The sequence below is a fragment of the Dermacentor andersoni genome, chromosome 1 (assembly GCF_023375885.2).
Source record: "Dermacentor andersoni chromosome 1, qqDerAnde1_hic_scaffold, whole genome shotgun sequence".
Classification (NCBI taxonomy): domain Eukaryota; kingdom Metazoa; phylum Arthropoda; class Arachnida; order Ixodida; family Ixodidae; genus Dermacentor; species Dermacentor andersoni.
Window position 1 is genome coordinate 283,764,576 of NC_092814.1, and position 23,138 is coordinate 283,787,713.

The following is a 23,138-nucleotide window of genomic DNA, read 5'->3' on the forward strand; positions in this document are numbered from 1 at the left end:
AAGTCGCTGTAAACTACGGGAATTGAAAAGACGGCAGGTAGTACGATTAAGAGAAAGCAGGAGAGCACCATGAATATCCGGAAAATTATAGTGTATATTGAGGAAAAGAAAAATGCGACTGAACCTGCAGCGCATTGACAAATATGGAAGACTAAGGGATGATTTGACGTTGGTAATACTAATATTCTTATGACATAGAGAAGTGATAAACCGTGAAACTCGATTTTGAATTGCTTCAAACGCGTTGGTTAAATAAGCTTGATGGAGGCTTCAGGTGGCGGAGTCATACTGGAGTCTTGTGCTGATATAGGTTTCGTAGGCTAGCAGACGAATGGAATGGGGAGAGAGATCGAGGAATGTTCCGATGAAGCCGAGGGACTTGGGAGTATCGGCAGCGAGCTTAAGTATATGGTCTGACCAAGATAAGTTGCTCGTCATTGTTACTTCAAGATGGCGATGTCAATCAACCTGCTCGATAGTAACGGAGTTAAGGGGAAAGAGCGTTAAGTCTTTTACGAGAAACCTGCATAAATTTACATTTAGAGACATTTAAAGACATTTGCCATGAAGTACACCAATTCTCAATTTTATGCAAATTTTCCTGAAGCTTAAATTGAACACTGCGGGAAGCAATTCTTCGATAAAGGACGCAGTCATTTGCAAAAAGTCGGTAGAAGAGAAGATATCATTTTGGAGATCATTAATAAATATCAATAACAAGAGAGGACCGAGAAACGAACCTTGAGAAACACCTGGCATTGCGTCGCAAGTTTTAGACTCCTGATTATCAATAACAGGGAGCTGTAAATGATTAGTCAAAAAGCACTCACTCCATGATCGTATTAGAGGGTCAAGGTGAAGTCGAGAATGCTTTGACATTAAACGAATATGGGCTACGCGGTCGAAAGCTTTATCGAAATTGAGGTAGCTCACTTCTGTCTGAAAAGAAAATCCATATTGAGATGAAGATCAATTCTAAGTTCAAACAGTTGCGTATCACAGGGCGGACCTTGCCGGAAACCATGTTGTTTAGAAAATAAAAATGAGTTTTTATTGAGGTGGGATGCAACATTTGAATATATAATGTGCTCTAAGAGCTTGCAACGATGCAGGCGATATAGGGCGGTAGTCTGACGCGTCAGAACCATTACCATACTTGAAATCAGGAACAACATTACTGATTTTCCAGTCCTTAAGAATAGAACTATGAGAAATTGACTGCATAAAAACAAATTGTAGACTTTTGCTGGAAACCAGTTTAGTACTCTTAAGTACCTTTGATGGAATGTAGTCGGGACCTGGTGCACTGGCTACTTTGAGCTCGTCTATAAGTTTCATAATTCCATCAGCGGTAAATAGTACAGGATCCATTTGGACAAAACTGTAATCTGATAGAGAGGTAGGGGGAAGGGGGATTCCCAAGTAAAAACAGGACTGACGTAGGAGTTCATAACATCGGATTGGTATTCAGGAGGAACAGGGGATCCATCAGGATTATTAGAGGTATGTTGGTTTGTGCGCTGTTTTTCGGTGAAAGTATGTTTCAGAATTTTTAGCGTCACTGTGAAGGGGTACGTTCAATGGATGCTCATGATAGAATTTTCTTTTTGAACTCTTTATTCGAATCCTATATTGGTGAAAGCACTCCAAGTATTTCTCCCATTTATCCTTAGAATTTATTCGTTTAGCGTCCCGGAATAGACGCTTCTTTCTTTTCGATAATCTTCTGACGTCATCACAGAACCTGGGCCTGCTGACGTTTCCGTTTATGCGAATTAGTAGTACATGAGCTTCTATAAGATCAAGAATTTTCTGCTTGTATAGTAACTAGTTTTGATCTACAGACCTAGAACATTGAATGTTTGATATTTTATGGCACGAGAGCTAGGTATGGCGGACCTAGAATATGCCGATAGGGAGAAGTGATAGAAAATTTAAAGTTCAGCGTCTATTTCTGTCAAATTGTCTTTGTTGTAGTCGCGTATAAATTTTGTCAGAAGTTAGTGGTTGCGAACCATGACGGAAACGTCGAACATAATCAGGTTGTGGTCACTAGGCCCTTTTATGTACTGAACTGGTTGAATTATATCCAGATTTGAAACCAGAACAAGGCCGAAAGTGTTAGATCCACGAGTTGGAACTATGACTGTTTGACAGAGGCGAAACAAAAGAATACTGTATAAGAAATAAGCGCACAAACTAACCCAAGCGACAGAGCTGAGCATGAGACACCATACCATAGCAACTACGAAAATATCGCATGTTCACGCGGTTCTAGAATATACAGTCTCGTGATAACTATTATGCTTTCGTCAGACCAATAATCATTCTTGCCGACACGGTACGTAGCGCGAAAATGACGTGGAAACACGAGATCAGGAGATCTCGACCCACCCCCTCCAAGCAGGCTCCCGGGGGAAGCTTAGGCCTCGAGCTCACAAATAGAGGATCGGATGTGTACTTACCCCATAGCGTCACATAGAAGCGCAATTCCACCGGAACTAGCAAAAAATAAAAACAAACCCGGCCCTGGACAAAATTAGGAAGCTAAAAGCAGTCATATTAAGCGCCTCATCGGCATACAAGTGGCAAAAGAAGACACAAGGCACGAATGCACTGGCGCCCACCAAATCGAAAGCTGTTGTAGTGGGTTTTCTCCATGTATTTATGGAAAAGACAAAGTGAAAAGACAAACTGATGACGCGTGTTCGGTCCCATATCCGATCATTACAAAGCTTTCTAAAGATATATACATGCCCACACAGGAGATCTCAGTACGTTTTCACTAATGACTGGAACTTATTTTTTAAATACCAGTGGTTTTGTTTACGATTCTCTCAAGTTGTCATTCTGAAAGCTCTGTTAGACCCACTACAGTTTCACCTCTGTGAGACAGATATATTCAGCAACTCTGCTCTTATCGCCCAAACTGAATTCGATGATATTTTCTCAAATAATGCTAAACATTTTCCCTGAAAGGTATAATAAAGGACGAACGCTACAATAAAGGACGAATGTCATATTCAACCGTATAAGACCTGACTATATCTTGTGCCGAGGCATATTACTCGTACCTCAGGCAGTGCCAGTGATTTTAAATGTACAGAGGAAGACGAAATGAGTTGGTCGCCGAGGAGGCGAAGGGTCGGATGCCGACAACAGGGGTGCGGCAGCCGGTGTGTCTGCCTCCAGCTCATGCGTTCATATGAATTCCGGAATGCGATTCACGCCCTCCACTCCTCCGAATGTTGCGACTTCCGTTTCCTTAGCTTCTAGAAAAGTAGCCTGAGAAAATAGTGGAACGAGAAACTTTGCAAATATTGACGAAATTGCGCTCTTAAAGTGCGTTAGTCGGAGCTTCGGGCAGGCAGACGTATATTTACCGCGCCACACGAGCTCCTGAACTACGGGTATGCTGCAGGTTTCCTTACTAGGTGGATCGCACCAATTAGACATATGCAGACACGTGTAGAATACAACTTCTAAGAACGAAAGGGAAACGACCCAAATATCTCACAAAAACAGTGCAATGTTTGTTGGATGATTATTTCAGTGAAGCTCACTTCAACACCAACGGCACACTCAAAATGAACCCACCGAATAACTTATGTGACGCTTTCTCAATATTGCCTGCGTGACTTTACACGGCAAAACGTGCTTCTTATTGTTCCGAAATAAAAAGAAAGTCAGAAGGTGGGAAAGTATGATTCAACCATAGTGTGTCTAGCAAAATAATAAAAAAAAAAAAACGTCAATGCATGTTTTTCAGTCGCTCGGGCAATGGTTAGACGGACAGCCATGAACTACAGGATTAATGTGTGGAAGTACGCGAGGCGGTGAGATGCAAAACAGACTATACTACACATGCACATGCAGTAACACGGATAAAATGGCTTTTCTATTCACAGGCAGCGAAGAGCCATAACAGATACCCCCACCACCTGTTTTCTTTTTTTCTATTGAGGTGAACCGTTCGGTTTACATTACAATGGGGGGAGCTCGTATCACAGATGTAACTGCATATCAAGCCACGAAGTGAAACAGTTTCTTGGAAAGCCCCCAAGGGACGTAAATAGAGGTCCTGATAAGCATTTCCACTCCGCGGATTAGAAACGATAAGACGTGATAAAATAGAAAACAGATAAGTGTACATCGATTGCGCAACGCCAAAGCTTAGAACGGCGACCTGCGCCGACAAGCAAGCAATCGCCACATTTGCATTAATGGCCTTTGCTGGCGATGTGCCTCAAGGTCTCGACAGCTGGTGTAGCAAGCTCCTTGACCTTTCAATGTGATCATATATACAAGGTACACCAGGCTCCTACATTCCGCGAAAAATCCAACCTAAGCATTTTATTGCGAGGACATCCCCAACAGAACCACACGAAGTGTATTGGCCCACTGGCTCCTACGAATTTCATGCTTTGTTGCGCTGGGTGCATTCTGATGAAAGAAAGATGCCACCGCACGTTTGTCCTTCGAGGTACTGTGGCGCAAGGTAGAAACGCACAAGAAAAAAAAATTGAATGGCACTTTTCCTGTCTCCTTCATTTTTCCTGGTGAGTTTTTACTTTCCGCCACAGCGCTTCCAACAGCTATGCACCAACTCGCCCAACATGGTATGCTCCTAAACGTTACTTGTCATTGTCGGAGCCAGCGCCGATACGGATACTTCGGCGCAGACACGTTAGAAAGCGAATGCTCGATGAAGTCAATAGCGTCATCATGTGACTTGACGATCAAGGAGCAGTAACTCTCACGTGCCACACATACGCACCATTAACATACGCACGCGTATGCGCGCACCCTCACGTGGCTGCTGCAGAGTGGGGCGAATGAACCCTGCTCCGCGTGCGCTCCACATTTTCCTTACCGCTATTGCCTGTGCGACGGAGGTGATGATGGCTGTGATGTCCACGATGTTATGAATCCATATTCATACACGCTCCGAGAAAGGTGTGGACGACAGTTGCCGGCTCAGGGCACAGTGTCCTTTCCGAGCTCTGTGTCCGACGGAACTTTGCGTTAGTCCGCGCGTCCATTTGCGAGAACGTCGGCGTTGGTCAACTCGACCGCCTTGGTCTGAGCACTTCGCCTTGATCCCGGCAGATTGCCGGCACGTTTGCCGGCGGGTGACTGGAACGATCTGGCTCTCAGCCACTGCCGACGACGCCGGCGGCCAGAACGCTCAAGCGCGAGAGAAAGGGTTCGAATCAAAAACAAAAACGCGCGAGGGAGGAGCGAAACGTACGTTGCCTTGAATGGCAAACAGCCTCCGTACTTTCCCAGCCGGTCTCTATCGAGTGAAAGCAACGCGTGTGCAATCCGGAAAGCGTCCTGCCGGCGGAGCCTGTGTTGCGGCAAGAGAGCGAGAGGAAGCGACCCCGAACGCTGGGAGGTGTGCGCGCGTAAGCTGTCTACGGAAGTAACAAGTGAGCGTACAGCCCCGAAGCATGCCCTCTTTTTATTTCCATTTCTTTTCTGGGCTCTGTCCCTTCGGAATGTTAGTACCTCTGTGCGTGCAATGAACAAAGTGAGTGAGAGTATCATGTCAGAAGAGAGCAGTGGCGTCCTCACCTCTCCATTTGTTTTCGGAGAATGACAAGTAGCCACGGCTGGCTTCCTCACATTGTCTTCCCGCTCGGCTGGTTAACGGGGATCAGCTATAGCTCTGCTGTAGTCGAGAATTCGTAGAGCAGTCCTTGCCACATGCTTCTGCGTGTTTAGCGCTTGTCGAAGCACTCGACCCCGGTCTCGAACTGTTACCATAGCCATCTCCTGCTAAGGTCCTCAGCGATCCCGAGCTTCTGAGTGAATGACACCCTAAAGATTACTCGAAGGTGCAACGTGCGGCAGTCATGGGCGGTTCAACGGCTGCGGTATGGCCTTTACGTAGCGTAGGCATGCAACCTCTGCTTTAAGTCTAATGCCTCACTCCTGCTAGTATGGCTCACTCCCTTATATACTTGGACGTTCTTTAGTGGAGTGCAATGAACTTAGTCGTCTCACGGCGCCAGCATTACAAGTGTTAAAAGGATACGCCCGGGCGGAGCATTCATTTGCGAGGCTAGGTTGTTGTCGTTGTGGTCTCAAGACATGGCTGGCTCATATCCATGAGAGGGATTTATGTCTACCCGCAGCCGATGACGTCTTATTCTTTCACGCCACCGTATAACCCTGAATATTTACCGACAAGTTAGTGCCAGTAAGAGGCCCTTTGCTCTGCGCAATCAGACAAATATTACAGGGTCTCTTAAGATCTCTCTTAAGAGGTGAACGGCAAAAGCCTACTCTTCCTCCTGTTATCATTCGCCTCTTTCTCTTTGCCTCTTCAATTTCCCTTCTTTCTTTTAGCCATTACTGCTCACTACTAAGCGTTCTTAGTCATTTGTAGAAATTATGGTCATTACAAGCCATCGTTAGGCATGTTCGTCATAGCGTAGTCATTAGTAGTTATTGCATCTAATTTCAGTAATTATTAGTCATTACTGGTCATTAGTAAGCATTTTGTCATTTCTAATTAATTGTCGTTAAAAGTTGTCGTTAGACATATCGGTCATTTCATAGTGATTACAAGTCATTAGAAGTCATTTCAGTCATTATTAGTCATTACTGCTCACTACTAAGCATTATAGTCATTTGTAATCAATTGTGGTCATTTCAAGCCGTTGTTAGACATATTCGTCATTTCGTAGTCATTAGTAGTCATTATTAGTCATTACTAGTCATTATTAATCTCTGCCAATCTCTATTATAAGGTTATCATTCACTAACTATCACTATCAATCCTTTTTCATTCTTTAATCTGTCTTTTATATGTCCTCATATGGCGTGATGACGCTTCGGCGGACACTCCGGCGGTCAGCTCTGCTGACACAAACTTCATCATGAGCCTAGAAACCCTTTCGCCTTAATAAATCCCGACAGAAAGCATGTACACGTATACGTGTACAATGCCAGCTATATGTAGCTCTAACGCCCACAGACTTCTTTGTGAAACCACGCATGCTATTGAATTGCTCCTCTTTATTTTATTTTTATATTTAGGCTACCCGTATTCTGGTCAGTTGGGTATGTGCCACCGGATGCGCTCGCTTATATAGCGCGAAATTTTCGCCCATAAACTAGTGACAATGAGCGCACTTCTGTTATACGTAATCAGAGAATAAATTCAAGGCAGAGGGTTGGCCAATGTTCTACCTTTTATGTCGTCCTTTTGTCTCTGCACCTCTTTTCATTTTTCTTACGCGCTGCAACATATCTTTGCCAGAAAATACATAACGACATAAAACCTGCACGTATAATATCGGCTAATGGGTATCGCACGCGCCGCTCAATGGAACAGTACATGATATTCAACGGCTTCTTTGATTTTCTCACATTTGATATCCCAGAATCATAGCCCACTGGGTATGTGCTCATTCTTGGGCAATCTCGCAGAATGGGTTTGTACCACTACCTCCCAATGGGCACGGAAGCCTTACATATATTTAGATGTGTGTCGTACTTCTCTACGCACGCACCTTTCATCAACATCCTTCTGCCGACAAGTATCATACGTCGCCTTCGCGGCACAGAGCTAAGAGCTACAGGTGACGAGTCATTCGCTACTGGCACGAAGCTAACAAGCTTCACGTCAGTGGGGTTTTAACATTGCGTTGGGTCCGCATGGTTTCTTCAACTTGCTTTTTCAACTGTTCTTCAACTGCGTAGCGTTGCAAGTTGCAACACTACGACATTAGGAAATATGAAAGCTTATTAATCCCTTTATGTAGCGAGCTTCGTAATTTTTGAACAAAAGAAGCACGCGCAGCTGAAACTTCATTTTGTGTCTCAGGCAGTTCTATTACAGCACATTTTATTGCAGCGCACGCTCAGATACTGTCACAAGCAACCAACACAGGGACATGGTTAGGGTGCTCGCGTGGAGTCGCGTCTGGTGCTTTTTTTTTTTTTTTTCTGGATGCAGTTTGTCGCGCGACAAACGTCTTCGCCGTCGTCATAGTCAATCGCGGCAGCAGCATTAGCATCGATGCCGGTGGCACAGCAGGAGCTGGCTCGAGCTGCGTGCTGGGCGTTCGATCAGATCCCTCAGATTTTTAGCAGCGAGCAGGTCGTCAGCAGTCACCATGGCGGATGTCCTGGCCAAGGGAGGTTGCGGAGATACCCTGGAGCCGATCGAGACCTCGAAGACGGAGGGCAGTGATATCTCCGTCGACTCTCAGCAGCAGCTGAGCCCATCGTCTTTGAAGCGGCACCTGCGGAAGGCCTACGGCCGCCGGCCCATGGAGCTCGTGAGCCGATACTTCCGAGCCATCTTCGACCTGGCGGCCTACGCCAACAAGGCGGCGTTCCTGGCACGCTGCCGCGCCACGCGGGTCGTACCGCCAGACTACCGCGTCGAGTGCCGCGATATCAAAAACACTCGCCACATCGTCCGCATCCTGGACAAGTGCAGTTACAAGCTCATGCTGGCCGACCTGGACTACAACCGTATGCGCAAGGTGCAGGTGTCGCGCCTTCTGGAGCTACTCCACGAGAAACTCGAGAAGGCCCTGTCTCCCGAAGATCTCCATAACGTGTTGGCCCTGTCCAAGGCCAAGTACGAGAAAATCTTCGAGGCCACCCGAGAGCAGCAGCGCAGCTTGTTCACCGAGCTACTCAAGGAGTACGAGATCAACGCGAAGGAAGAAGGAGAGAACGAGGAGTGACGCCGAAGCGGAAGTGGCTTCACCCAAGCACCCGAGGCTGTCCAGACTTCAGTCACCACCTTTTTTTTTTCTTTTTTATGTTTGGTCGCCATGAAGAGATGTCCATTCCGTTAACCAGAGTGCACAAGCCCAAGTATGTAAGTGCTTCTGACGTGCAGAGCTCGGCAACCGCAACGGTTAGGTTAATGAGGGCAACTTCAATGACATTTGTTAGTGTGGACTCCATGTAGCCAAGAAGCTTTGTTTTTACCATGTATTTGTTAGTTTGTGACCAAGAAGCTCTGTTATGTTTTTACCGTGTATTTCTTACAGTTTGTGCCCATTAAAGTTCATTCTTACAATACAAGGCTTGCTTAAATGCACTAAATGATTGTCCACGAGCAGTCAGACAATCAGAGCTCATGAGTGACTTCTTCCTTTACCGCCTATTCAGCAGATGCCATGAGTTGTTCCTGCGGTCTTTGACTTAGGTCGCAAGCGATTCTGGTGGTCTTCAACGCCGACAGAATTTGAATATTTTGAGAACTGGGTATGAAAAACACGGAAGACATCGTTAAGTTTTAGACATCCTTTATTGACTTCATACTTCACGATTCTAGCAGTCTATAACGCCCAGAGCAGTTCAATACTTGGGGGTTTGGTCCAGAACATGTGCACGAAGACGCCAAGCTTTAGAAATTTTATTTCACTTCATATACGTCGAGAATTGGTTTATTTCTTACGATTTTCATAATGAGCAAGTAAGACGAGGTAGCGGTTTTAGGCATTCCACCTAGAAGAAAAGTCTACGCCATGGTTACAAAAGCAAGAATTACTGGCAATCATATGGTATTTCAATTGACGTAGTCATGCTTCTAAATTGTGGCCCTAGTCACCAAACATTACACCAGTATAACTTCTCCGACACCGACATAAAACTTAATCCCACGCCCTACCGCCTATTCAAAACACCGCAGAGTCAGGCCATTAACGGTTAAAGAGGATGCAGAATGAAACTGCGAAGATTGGCACGAATGTAACCAAGCGTTCGTATAAGCTAGCCTATCAGATGATGCTGAATGAAATTTCATGCAAATGCTGCTATTCAGCAGCGTAGCTTTTTGGGCTTGTTGGTGCATGCGATGAATAGCAATGAACAGCGCGCAGAGGACGGGGCAGCAAAATTCAGACACACACGAACAGTACGAGCGCTCGTACTGTTCGTGTGTGTCTGAATGTTACTGTCCCGTCCTCTGCGCGCTATTCACTGCTATTCAAATGCTGCTAGTTGGTGGGTGGCATAACAAAACTGCAAGCAACTTGCGTCTGAACAAAAGAAAGAATGTTCTATCATAAAAAAATGCTTCCTCTAGCTGAGCCAATAAATATGTCAGAACAGTGAGTGGAAAACTGAGACCCGGTGTGAGCCCTTTTACAAAATGCCTATTGACTTAGTCAGAGAGACCTTACCAACGGAAATCTTTGCAAGTCTGGCTCCTGTCTCGCACTTCTTGATGGGATGACGAGACGAATTGAGGGCAGAATTTTATTGCGGTACTCCCCGAAATTGTCTCAGACAAAAATAAATTGAAAAACGTGGGTAGTTCGACAAACCCACACGTGCGAGCATTACACATTCATGCTACTTGAGCTCGGTATTCCTTTCGGTACTTTTACGACTGATATATTCAACACTCATTAGTACAATGAAACGTTCGTTGTCATAGCCGCGTCTCCTTGTTCGTCCCTACAGTGCATGGTCACACAGTGTCTTTACACTCTTTTGCCCTTATTTTGTTTTCGGCGATGCTGCTCTACGAGCGTGTGTACGCTGTAAAAAGCGAACTAGGACACTCTTCATCTTTGCCGGACGTCGAAATTTGGGTTGGTTAATTTAGTATAACGGGTGAATGCAGCCTACAAAGCAAGTGACAAAGAGACACACACGCATTGGTGCGTGTGCATTTTTCATTTTGGTCTTTAGTTAGTGCGGTACTCAAAATGCGGTATCGAATCGTTGCACAACTGTACTCGAAAACATACAACACAACACTTGATCCTGTTCTTTAATTTATACTTATAACAATATTTATGGGAACACAAAGTGGCATATTTGTCACATCGGTCATCTTCGGACTGTTTTTGCACACTTCGAGAAGAAAACACATAAAAAAATCTGTGGTGTTACTGAACCATGTAACAGGCCACTGAATTTCCGCACAGTTCTGAAAACAAAACATCTATAGACAAAGAGCAGCCCAGACGCGCCACCTCTAAGACATGTGCATTTATAAGGCTCTTGCTGCGCACTTCATCGTAGATGTTTTATGAATAACTGTTCATAAATAGGGCTTGGATTTTGTTCACCACACGTCTAATTGAAGAAAATAAAATATATAGGTACATTGATCTATGAAGACTATGAAATTTGAGTGAATTGAGTGACAGTGTGTTCATAACCCCGGTCGTTATAACGAAAAACGAGACGTGCACGAAGCACAGAAGTAGGATAGTAGATGCTGGTAACACCGACTGCCGTCGTCTGCTCTTCATCGATAAAGCCCTGTTTCTGCTGTAACGTTCATTGTTATTAATTTCTTCTATAACACCAACTAACACCTGTCCCTAACGTAACGCCAGTCCATAACTTTACGGAGATATATTGAAATGCGGCATGCTTGCAGTAGAGCACCGCGAAAAAAAGAAAAAAAGAAGGGGGTGGAGGGGGCAAAACTGCGTGCAGTCGCCCTAACACGCTGATGGTGAGGTTTTGCAGACTATCCTCTGCAGTTATCATACGGCGTCCGCCATACCGAACGTGCGCGTCTGCACGTCTTCGAAATGGAATTCGGCTTCGCATCGCACATACCAGAACACACGGGAGCATCCACATTATGGGCTACAAGTTGGCGTAAGGTTTCAGGATAGCTTTATCGCATTGACAATGTGGCAACTCTTTCAAGAATGTTTGGACCAAAACCTTTATCTGCTATTAGTAAAACCCGCCGCAAGCGAAACCACACATTAGGGACGGTACAGAACATTCAGGCTAATGAAATGTTCATAGAGCTATAGACGAGGAGCACTGCATGTAGACTGCTCTGGACGTTTGTGTGCCTTTCTAAATTCGACGGACAAAATGTTACGATTCGGACGTACACAAACTATATCCTAAGGGAAATGGAAGCTTTCGATAAGCTTTTTTGTAATGATTACGTAATTTTAAATTAGGCTAGCACGAAATATTCCTAGTTTAGCTGGTACATTTGCATTTTCCACTACTGGTTGAAGACGTTGCAATTCGGTTGGCGAAATTTCTTTGCGGGTCATCTACCTATGCCATCCAACATGGGCAAAGAAATTCCGATTTCCGAGAAGAAAAAAATACAGGTGTGACGCTCAGGTCGTTCGCGTCGTTCGTCGCCACTTGGACCTTCGCGCCATAACGCGAGTTTAGCCACGCTACCACAGATGGCGCAACGAGTTATGCGAAAATTTTACCGGCACTGGTGGCCCAATCGCCGAGTCACAGCGCAGCCGGTCGTCATTTGTGTAATTGACGCCGGTTAGGAGGACAAAAACCTAGGTGCGCGCTCTGAGCAGAGCTATGCGCCGCTCGGCACATGTCGTTGCCCTTGCGTCGCTACGTGAACAGGAGCGGTCTGGAGTTGCAAGCATCCGGCCCTCAACAAAAACGCCCTCACACGTGAGGGTTGTCGGTGCCCTAGTATGACGCCACGGAAGCGAGCACCGAGGACCTCGGTCGCTTAGCTGGCGTCGGCCAGTCGCATTATCGTTGATGAGATGCGCTCAATTTAGCGGATTCGATCGTAGCTAAAAACTGACTTTTGCTTCAAGACTGCGCTGCACAACATTATCGCGACAGAAAGCGCACACGCAGCTTTAGACCGCAACAAGAGCGCAACTTCACTGGGGGGACGACCTTGCCATTTTCTTTTCTTTCAAATGCCGCCGTTTGAATTCTTTCTTTCTGCCTGGCAGGGAAACGCCGAAGGATAAACTCAGATCGGGCATTTCTCGAGGGCAGCGAGCGCCGTCGTCTTGGGGCAGCTGAAGACTTCGTTGAAGCCGTGCAGCGAGCGCATGGAGAAGCGACACACGAGCTCGGCGAGGCCACGCGGCTCGTGCCTTCGTTGACGCCAGTTCATGCAGATGCCCACGAAGAAGAGCTGCTCGGGCGCCATGCCGAAGTGGTCCCTCTCCTGCCGGAAGCGAGCCGCGTGTGCCGGAGAGCGCCGCACCTCCTGCGGGGGGCGGACGTACTGGCTCAATGCGTGGGCTACGTACTTTCGGGTTGAGCGGGGAAACTGACCAAGTTGACTCACACAATGACAGCAATTCTATTCCTGCACTGCTGCACTGACGCAAAAGTCACGACACAAGGATTGAGCAAACTGTCTCTGTGTCATCGTCCGTTCGCATGCTATGGCTGAAGCTGCTCGCAATATTACGTCACATTTACTGGCCACCAGGCCATGTACACCCTTGCGTATGACATATGCAGTACTTGCAGTTAGTTGCTGAAATAGTCTCCAATGACGGTTATCCACGTGCGTGAAGGAAGACCGCTATTTAATATTATTGTGCAGTAATATATGCGGGATTTGTATGTTCTCCATATTGTCTACCACGTTGCCGTTCCACCTTTATAATATAGCCGCAATGTAGACTGGCGTGTTGTTTGTGTTGTTTCTTGTCATTGTCGTACGTAATCTCAACAGAGTAGTCAGGCACCCTCTAATTAAATGCTATCAATGTTTGCCTGATTACGCCCGCCATTGTAATGCAAATAAACGTAACCTCAACTAATTTTATCAGAAATAAACGCTGAATGAAACGCTGACGTCATCCTGAACAAGATCAACAAGCGTCGTAGTGCTGGATGTTATGATGCCCCTATTCGCAAGCTTATTTTCGTTTTTATTTTGGAGGGGAGGGGGGGGGGGGGGCGATGTGCCCTTGTACCGTAGAAACGTCCCTTAGACGTCTCTGATGTGCTCGTTGTGCTGGTGGCAGGCCACCATGGCGTGTCGCGCAAGTATCACCGCGCTGATTAATTTGGATTGGCATATATTATTTTGCCACATTCATTTTTTAAACTATGCTAGAGCTCGAGAAGGCCGGCCAACTCACCAGGTCCCTTTCCTCTGTTCCGCAAAGTGTGTCTATCGCTGTGGTTACGAAATATGCCCAGCGGTATGCTACCACTCAAGCCTTTCTGTCGACCTGAGCAACTAAGTCGTAGGCTTTCTTCAACACGGCGTCGACGTTCAATATGGCTATCCTCAAACACTTTTCGCGGACTTCGCTCACCACCTCCTCTCCGGTATCATCTATTACACTACTCGCTCCTGCTAGACACAACACAAACACGCAATGACCTAATGAAGTATCAATTACACGCTGTTTGACACGCTCTCGGTTTACATTTCCGCTGAGCACCGGGATTGGAGGGTGGTCCTTTCTTTGGAAACATTATCGGTCTACAGCCTCGCTTAACAACACCGCTTGTTACTCCACACTTTTTTTTGTCGACAGGAGCATACTATATTTTCTCTGAATGTACTTTCAGTTTTAAGTGTGACCTTGCACACCTGCTTATTCTGTTACGTTGACGGTGACCGCTGTCGTCAGGCTGCTGCCTCATTCTGAGCTTCGCCGTCACTAGAGAGCACAGAAAGCTGCCTTCACAAACAAACCATCGGGATTCGAGCCCATGTATTCGCAGCATTCTGCATTTGGGAGCTAAGTACGCCAACCATTACGCTACCACCTCCCTCCACCACTTTGTTTATCTGCCTGCCCACTTCTCGTTTTCTTCGCAGACGCAGGCAACATGGACGCAGAAACGAAAAAAAGAAATTGAAGATTGCTTGAGCCGCTAGGTAACACATCACTAACTTTGGCAGGCTATTCTCATCAGAGCGCATGTGTGACTTGCGGCTGCGTGCATGCAGATCATCGCCTTAACTTTATTGTAAATTTTCTTTTACTGAGTCTTTCCGGTTAAAACTGAAACGCTGTACAAAAAGGACACATACTCTTCTATTAAGGCCTAAGCCTTAAGTGGCTCATTAGTGTCCGGGCGCAGTCCGCGGTGGACGCAGGAAAGCGGTGATCATCGGCAAGGGGAGCAAAGAGAGGAGGCGCCATGCCAGTAGCGCTGTGCGAGTGGGCGTGGGCGTGGGAGAGCGCGGACATGCGCGTGGGCGTGCGCGCACATCGGCAACAAATTTCGCAGCCATATGGCTGTGATTGCATCTCATTCTCGCGGCCACGGCGGCGGCCGTTCGAAGAACAGTTGAGACAACAGCAACAGAGGCAGTCATAGATATAGGCTTTCGCCTATCGCAGTTTAGCTCAGCAAAGTGCCCATAGATATCGCTTTCTTGTTTTCTATGTATAAATAAAAAACGCTCATTCCTGATTTTAAAGCAGTAACAGCTTCATCATCAGTGACTTGAACGCTCATATAAACAAAGCGATTTTTAAAGAAATGGCATAAGGATGCTATATTTCGAGGTCTTGTGGCTGCCAATACGGGCCGGCACCACGTATCGACGAAGCATCACACTGCCGATGCACGCGGCAGGTTACTGAATGATGAAAACAGAAAACATGACATTTTTTCAGTTCTCGCAACTTATTAAACACAATGCACCCGCCACCATGACACATTCTTTTTCTACAACAGCCACGCACAACGAGGGGCTGATATTTACGTATCATACACTTCTTCAACACTTCTTAAATACTACTTAAATGGGTTTAATTTTAGTTTTCATCGCGGAACCGCAAGTGCAGGGAGCGCCGCGCGTACACCGCGGCCACATCTATGCTGGAGCTACGCTTTTTTTCTGCTACCAATATGGCCGCCGGCGGGTTCACGCACTCCCGTAGGCGGCGGCTGGGACTGGCAATCCAGAAGTTTAAGTATATAACCTCCTTGCATAGAAACAACAGCATGGTTGCTAATAGATTGTTGGCTTGGATATGTTTGGAATGAGGCCCAAGACCGCCCTGTCTTCTAACGCGCTCTTATTTTTGCGTTGGCGTCTTTGAGGCCCCGGGCACAGCGGGCCAGCGTAGACGCCACTGCGCATGTTGTACCGCGCATGCGCAGTGGCGTCTACGCTTGCCCACTAGGCACGCTGGCATGTTGGCTCGCTGAGCTATAACTCTCTTTTGTCTTAAAGGGACGCGCACCGTAACGTATACTGCAAAGGTGCTTGCGTTGAACGCATGTAAGGCGACAAACGCTGTTCTAAACTGTCTGTTTTCTAACCTGTGTAGTAAACCGATGCAGTGAAACACGTTGTGGGGCTAGTTGGTGCATAGCTTTCAATAGATGAAGCACCGTCAGCAATGTGCCGTCACTATTGGCACTTCATCTATTGAAAACAGTAAACCGATGTTTATAGTATTCCCGCAAACGCAAGGGTCACGAGTATGGCAAGCGTAACCACAAGAGTCACAGTATGGTCGCAAGTTGCCATGATAGCCCAGCTGCAGTTCACAGAGCCTGTCACAAAGGGATACGCGGCGAGGTATTGCCGATGAATAAGTAGTTATTGGTATTTGGTAAGCGTTAATTACCAAGAACGGCGGGTGCTGATACTACCGCAAAGGACGCATGCTGGGCGGTGACTCCAATCATTTTCTCGCTACATCATACATCTACACTGAAATTAAACTTGTTTCAGAAATTCCCGCTTATATTCTCTCGACCCTAACTGTGTCTTTGCCTGCCACCTGGACTCTATCTTCTTTCTCATGTTGTAACTAGCTCCTTTCGCAATATACGGAGACGTGCTTGCACCGACGTTTGGTTCTCCTTTCTTTTTAACTAATTCGTTCACTCATTCATTTAATACTAAATTGCTGCAGAAGATAACGTCTCTTCATCTCCATAATCATCCTCTCTCTCACCTGGAATCTGCTAGCGCAATACAATGCTCCTGTGTTGCACATGATTTGGCGTCCCATATACAGTTTTCTAGGAATGTCCAGCAGCGCGCCTGCAATTTCCGGTGGGTCACGAAACAATATAGAGCATCTTCTCCGCCGCTTCCACTCTCAATACTCTGCTCCGTGAGCAACTATTACCCGGTTCGAAGGCAGACCACTATCGGAGAAATATATCCTGGGAACTTGGTCTAAGCATTATTCGATTCGCAAGGCCACAAAAGACCAACTGTGCTTTTTGAAAGTGCCTACACTGTGTGTACTGCAGGGTTCACTCTCGCCACCTGTTCATTCTTTTTCCTCATCTCTCTGTTTATATTTTAACACGTAGCATTAGGATTGTTACAGTGGAAAAAAAGTGTAAGCGTGTGAAGTTTGCAAAGCTGGTCACGTGGGAGAGGTAGAGAGGAGATAGGACCGCTTAGAAAAGTGTATATATATATATATATATATATATATATATATATATATATATCCATGGTGGTATGTTCCAGACCCCACCGGGTGCACTTTACTCCTAGAAGAAACAGGACGTGTGTCGAGTGAGGAACTGAAGAACAGAGCAATTTAGTAGACGTGGCATAAATCATGAAACCGGGACTTCACAGAGGTGCGACGTAATGCTTACCGCATTTCTCTCGCATTTACCGCTAAATTACCATTAAATTATTTCCCTCTCCATGTGTACGGTAGCTAATCGGGCACGTCCATTGTTAAACTCCTTGCCTTTCACATTATCTGCCCTTTTCCTTAGTATGTTGCACTTTTTTTTGTCGGCGACCTGCCTCATCTCTCACAGGACGAAGTGCAAAATGAAAGAAACCATACTACACAAGTCGAGGGTAGCTTTTTTCGGATTCCTCATGCGTCGATTTAAAAGCTACATTTCCCATCCAAGCCTAAATAACAGCAATACAGGCGAGGCTAGTTAGGGTAGCTCGTGGGTTTGGACTAACGACGCTACTCACGCAGAACTTTGCGTGGTTGTGAACCGGAGTGAAAGCCAAGAGGGTAACACGCCCTCTCAGAATGAAAAATTCGGAATGACCCTTTGTTCGAAGGTTGGACATACGTCAAGGACCCACAATACGAGACACCTTCAAGTGGGTATCATCTTGCAAAGGGGAACTCAGATGAAACGTTTTTATGTGGATAGGCTTTGATTTATCCTAAGGATATTTTTATTGAAATTTCATTCCTTGCCATCAGGCGAAAGCAGATTAATAAGTATTTAAATTTTCTTTATTCTTGAGACCTTCTGTGAATGTCCAGGTTGCTGTCATTTACAACTTCTTCGATTAAAAAGTCAGTTGTGAATAATAAATTATTTGTATATATGAGTAAACGCACACGGAACAATAATCCTAGTCCACTTCTCAGTATTCACTCAATGAAGATGCAGTACGTCTATACTGTCAAGTTGCAGTGGTGTGAAGAATAAGGCAGTTCCAAAAGAGTGGGTCACGAATATAACTCATTATAAGGCGAGCTTGCGCTGGAAAAGAAAATATCAAAGCACAATGATGGCTGCGCGCAAAATATTGCTTCATCTGAATTTAATCTCAAGGCATCAAGGCATCGGTTCATCAGATTGGAATGGTCGTATTTTGCAGCGCAATCGCGGGCGCTGAAATGTGATCGAGAATGTGTACGCCAGTATTCGCTTCACGCCCGCAATCTGATTAGATAACTCTCTTTTGCTATTGAACCCGTGACAGCATTCTGGATACTTGAAATACATACAGGCGCGTCTTTAGCTAAGCGATAACCTTGGAACAGTGGTGAGACGCTAAAGGAAGCTCGCTCGTAAAAAAAATACTAATGCACTGTACTGTTGCTTCAAATATTAGGTGAAATATAATGCGCGTGGTAAGAGGGACCCCCAAGACTGCACAGCGGTGCAGACATACGAAAAGTTCCACAGCTAAACACTTTCACATTACTGGTAGTTATTAAACCACTATTTCGCGTGTCAATGTAGCCTTGTAGTCCAGGGGCCAGTTCCATCATGGGCACTGAGTCGGAGCTCATATTTCACGTGAATTTACATATGTCAGCAATGACTGTCGCAAAATTACGGTATTTACTTTCTTTAGGTCTTAACATTAGACAGCCAAAATATATGCCGCAAACACCCATCCTAATACATTAGTACTTTTCATTCTAACGTACATGTCCGCGCTGCTCCATCTGTTGCAAAGTACTGAAGAATATATCCAATCCTTTGCGCAGGCAGCTGTTTTATCGCGAAAGCGTTAAGGGCCCCGTGTCTAAGAAAATCTCGTGTCGGCGTCGGCGGCATTGTCAGTGAGCAAACATTTTCGTGCATATTTCGGCGTATGTATATGCCATGCCTTGCTAGATCGACAGCGCAGACGTTTTATGTTAAATCATCTAAAACTGAGAAAATGGGCTGTGTTCGACTCAAGACCGGCATTACAGTGCACGCAGTCAGATCTACGACGCGGTTGTCATGAACAACTGACATACGAAATCGTGAAACTTCACCATCACGTCCAACAAAGAAGTCACGAGGTTGTCTTTCAATGGGTACCTGGCCATTGTGGTATCAGCGGCAATGATTCCGCTGATAACGCTGCTCGCACATCACATCAAGAAGAGGACAGCGTTCCAATTCCCCCTTCGAGGACAGACGCCGCAAGGCAGCTTCGACACCTGGCACGCAGTCTCTCACTGACAGAGTGAAACTCGCCGAACTTAAGACTAACCCCAGGTGGTCAAAATTTCCGGAGTCCTCCACTACGGCGTGCCTCATAATCAGAAAGTGGTTTTGGTGCGTAAAACCCCATAATTTAGTTTAAATTAATAAAGCTTATGACCTATACGACTGCATCGAATAAACCCTTCACTGCAACTCCGACTTCCATTCGGACTTCCTGGACGTGAAGCTACGCTTCTCTGTGGCCTTTGGTTAGGAGTTGCCTTCACAAAAGCATACTCTACATTAATTGAAGTGACCGACAGTGCAGCATGCGAGGTCTGCGGCACCGAATATAATATCGAGCACCTGCGGCGCCACTGTCCCCGATATGCCCCAGAAAGACAAGAACTTGCAAACGCTCTCCGAAAACTGGACACTCGGCCGCTTTCTGTGCAGGTGCTGCTGGAACACCTCCCCCATCGCTCGTCGGCCCATAAAGCGGTAAAGGCATTTTTGTGCTTCTTGAGGGCGACGGGCTTGTGTGAACCTCTGTGACTATTAGTGCAACTACTATTAGACCAAACGCATCAGCGAACTCACCGCTAATTTTCTTTTTCCTTCCCTCCTCTCTCGCCCTGTCATCTTTGTTTTCCCCTTTCCGATTCCCCCAGTGTAGGGTAGCCAACCGGACATTATTCTGGTTAACCTCCCTGCACTCTGCTTCTCTTTTTCCTTCTTTCCTTCCTTCCTTTCTTCTAAAACTGAAATGTTAAAAGTGCGAAACAACGTTAAAAACCTTAAAATGATGTAATTTTTTGGCGCGTCTGTGAACTACCTCCGGGATCGGCCCACGCAAGAGGCCGTGTTTCTGCCACAACGCTCGCCTTCGTGCATAACGTTCGCCGCCAACGTTTCCCGGTAAACATTACAGTTACATAAGCTGCACTTGTCGTGAAGCGTGAGAAGCAGTCGGGGATCTTTGAATGCTATCGCGTTCCACTCTTAAAGGCAAAGCTTACACGTTCCCTGACTTTTATTGCGAAAGCAATACTCAATACTACGCCAGGTCTAACCGCTCGTCGCGTATGCCGTGCCTCCCCCCCCCCCCCCCCCCCCCCAAGAGCCGGCGCTGCCCTTAGCAGTTGGTGTGACGTCAACAATCTCCGTTGCTTTGACGATGCCTGACGTCAGCTTGCTCCCCGCCGCAGCTAGAAGAGAGCCGCCTGTCGTGTGCCGTGGCCCCCGAGCCGGTGGGCTTAGCGCTTTGAGCCCAGCATCAACTTTGCGGGGAGCTGGGGCTAGGCCAGCCTGGGAAATGACATGTCCAGGGTGTCTACCGACCCGGAAAACAGGAAAAACAGGAAAACAGGAAAACCGGGATATATAGCGGTGCGCTACACGTTGGTTGATCAGTCTCGCCATGGAAGTTACCGACGAAGAGTCTATATCTGGATATAGTTGCTCTACTGCTTCGGCACAGTTAAAGTCTAAGGCGAAGGCTAAGCAAGCTAGGAAGAATGAGAGAAAGACGTTGGAGCGTGTCCAGGTAACTTTGCTTTCGCAATTCAACCAGGTTTAACCGGAGCTAAACCACAGCCAATTTTTTTATACTTAATGACACCAGGAAATCGTGCCTGATGCCAGCAACGCTCAGAAATGTAATCGGGAGCGCACTTACGTGCGCTCCCGATTACATTCTGCACACCTTCTGTGATGTACCATAGCGCTGAGACGCTTCTTGTATAATGTAGAAGAATCCATTGCAGAGGTAGAAGTGCACGGCTTGGCACGTGCGTTTAAGCTCATGAACTTGATTTGCGCCAAGAAAACCTGTCCATGCTTTCACACTTGCTTCACGGCTGTTTTTAACTGCACCAAATAAAAATACTAACCAATATAAGTCTTCGTGAGATCATTTCATCATTCGAGTGTTCGTATTGGTAACCTCTAGATACGGATAAGTTGAGACGTTGTGTGCGTAATTAACAAATATACGTTAATTATATTTACAAGTATTGATCTTAAATGGCGTAAGAAAATAGTTTGGAGCCCGTCCTCGAGATTATCTAGCCGAGCGAAGACATTTTGATTAAGCATGCTTCTGTAAGAGCTATGCGAACAAATGTTTTCCAATTAAGCGGTCTCGGAAAACGTAACTGACGCAGAAAAAGAAATTCTGTAAAGTCAACCTGACCGCACGTAGCCTTTTGTGATGTTATTACTGTGGCTCCGTAAGCGTGTTTCTGGTGGCCAGTCCGCGTTCGATTTTAAGAGGAAGCTTTAGCTCAGGCCCAACTCTGACGCGGCCTATTCAAATACCTGCACAACGCAATAACGCTTTTATGAGATAACCCCTGACCGATTTTAATCACATTTCTCGCATTTGAGAAAGAAAGTTAAATTCTAGTGACTGTTGGAAGCGGAATTTCGATTTAGGGACTCAATTTTCGGATTATTGAAAGCGGATAAATTTTATATGTACTTTGATATGTTACGTGAATTTCTTACGTTGTGTACAAGGGTTCCGCAAAAGCTGTATTTACATATTGCTAAATTCTTTTAGATTCATGTGTAACGTATCAATTTTGTCCGCTTTAGATGTACTATTAGATGCAATTCACATATTTGTTACAAGATTTTTCTTTGCTGAGGTACTGCGTTGTAAACTTGATAGTTTCGTTTTCTGAAAATTTCCCATCTTTTGTCACTTCTTAATAAAAAAATTTGACGACCTAAATCGAAAATTCGAAAGCAACAGTCACTAGATTTTAACTCGTTCTTTTAAATGCAACAAACCACGTCAAATTTGGTGCAGTGGTTGCCCAGAAAAACGAATGATGTTTTTACAAGAATTTAGATAGGAGCACCCGAGCTAAAGCTTCCTCTTAAGAGGAAGCCTTAGCTCGGGCCCAACTCCGACGCGGCCTATTCAAATACATGTAAAACGCAAAAAGTTTTTCTGGGATAACTCCTGGACCGATTCTAATGAAACTTGTTTCATTTTAGAGAGAAAGTTAAATTTTAGTGACTGTTGCAAGCTGAATTTCGATTTAGGGCTTGAATTTTGTTAAAAAGATTTTCAAATATTCGAGCGTCCGAAAAAAATAGAAGCACGAAGTTTACAAATTCATAGCTTTGCATCAAGAACAGATATCGCGGTTCTGCAAACGGCATCCATTAGCTAATTCCAAAGCGGACAAATTCGATATGTCATTTTACATCTTAAGTGACTTTGTTACGTTGGTTACAAGGCTTTTGCAAAAGCTGTATTTTCGTAATACTAATTTTTTTTTATTCATGTCTAACATATCAATTTTGTCCGCTTTAGATGTACTATTAGATGCAATTCACAGAATTGTATTATCATATTTCGTTGTTGCGTTACAGAGTTGTAAACTTGATAGTTTTGTTTCTTGAAAATTGTTTATTTTTGCCAGTTTTTAATAAAAAATTGACAACCTAATTCGTAAATTCAAAAGGAACAGTCACTAGATTTTAAGTTTTTCTTTGAAATGCATTAAACCTCGTCAAATGTGGTGCTGTGGTTGCCTAAAAAAACGAATTCTCCTTTTACGTGTGTTTAGCGAGGAGCACCCGAGCTAAAGCTTTCTCTTAACGCTGTTTATTCGTAGGCAAGCAGTTCACTGATTTAATATCAATATACCAGCGAACGTGTGCCACCGGAAGCTTGCTTGGTCGCAGAAGCGACGCATGACGCAATGATGGTGCAGGTTTTCGCTTCGCTGGCTTGAAGACAGTGAGCTGCCGGTAGCAGCTCACGGAGCCGTGCCAATGGTGAC

The 23,138-nt window shown here is 45.5% G+C and overlaps 2 protein-coding genes across 2 annotated transcripts in view; one reads left to right on the plus strand and one right to left on the minus strand.

Moving 5' to 3' along the window:
* The first annotated feature begins 6,696 nt into the window (after window positions 1-6,696).
* On the plus strand, window positions 6,697-9,163 carry LOC126547737 (uncharacterized). Its single transcript, XM_050195707.3, has one exon. The coding sequence runs from the start codon at window positions 8,130-8,132 to the stop codon at window positions 8,709-8,711; it is 582 nt and encodes a 193-aa protein (XP_050051664.1). The 5' UTR covers window positions 6,697-8,129; the 3' UTR covers window positions 8,712-9,163.
* Window positions 9,164-12,372: 3,209 nt separating this feature from the next.
* LOC126547728 (membrane metallo-endopeptidase-like 1) overlaps window positions 12,373-23,138 on the minus strand; it is a 36,929-nt gene continuing 26,163 nt past the window's right edge. The window contains exon 4 of the mRNA XM_050195689.3: window positions 12,373-12,955. Within this exon, the coding sequence (XP_050051646.2) occupies window positions 12,713-12,955 (243 nt within the window). The 3' untranslated portion in view covers window positions 12,373-12,712. The remainder of the gene's footprint in view (window positions 12,956-23,138) is intronic.

Coding starts and splice junctions, on each gene's coding strand:
- LOC126547737 (XM_050195707.3), top strand. CDS start 8,130: ATGGCGGATGTCCTGGCCAAGGGAGGTTGCGGAGATACCCTGGAGCCG.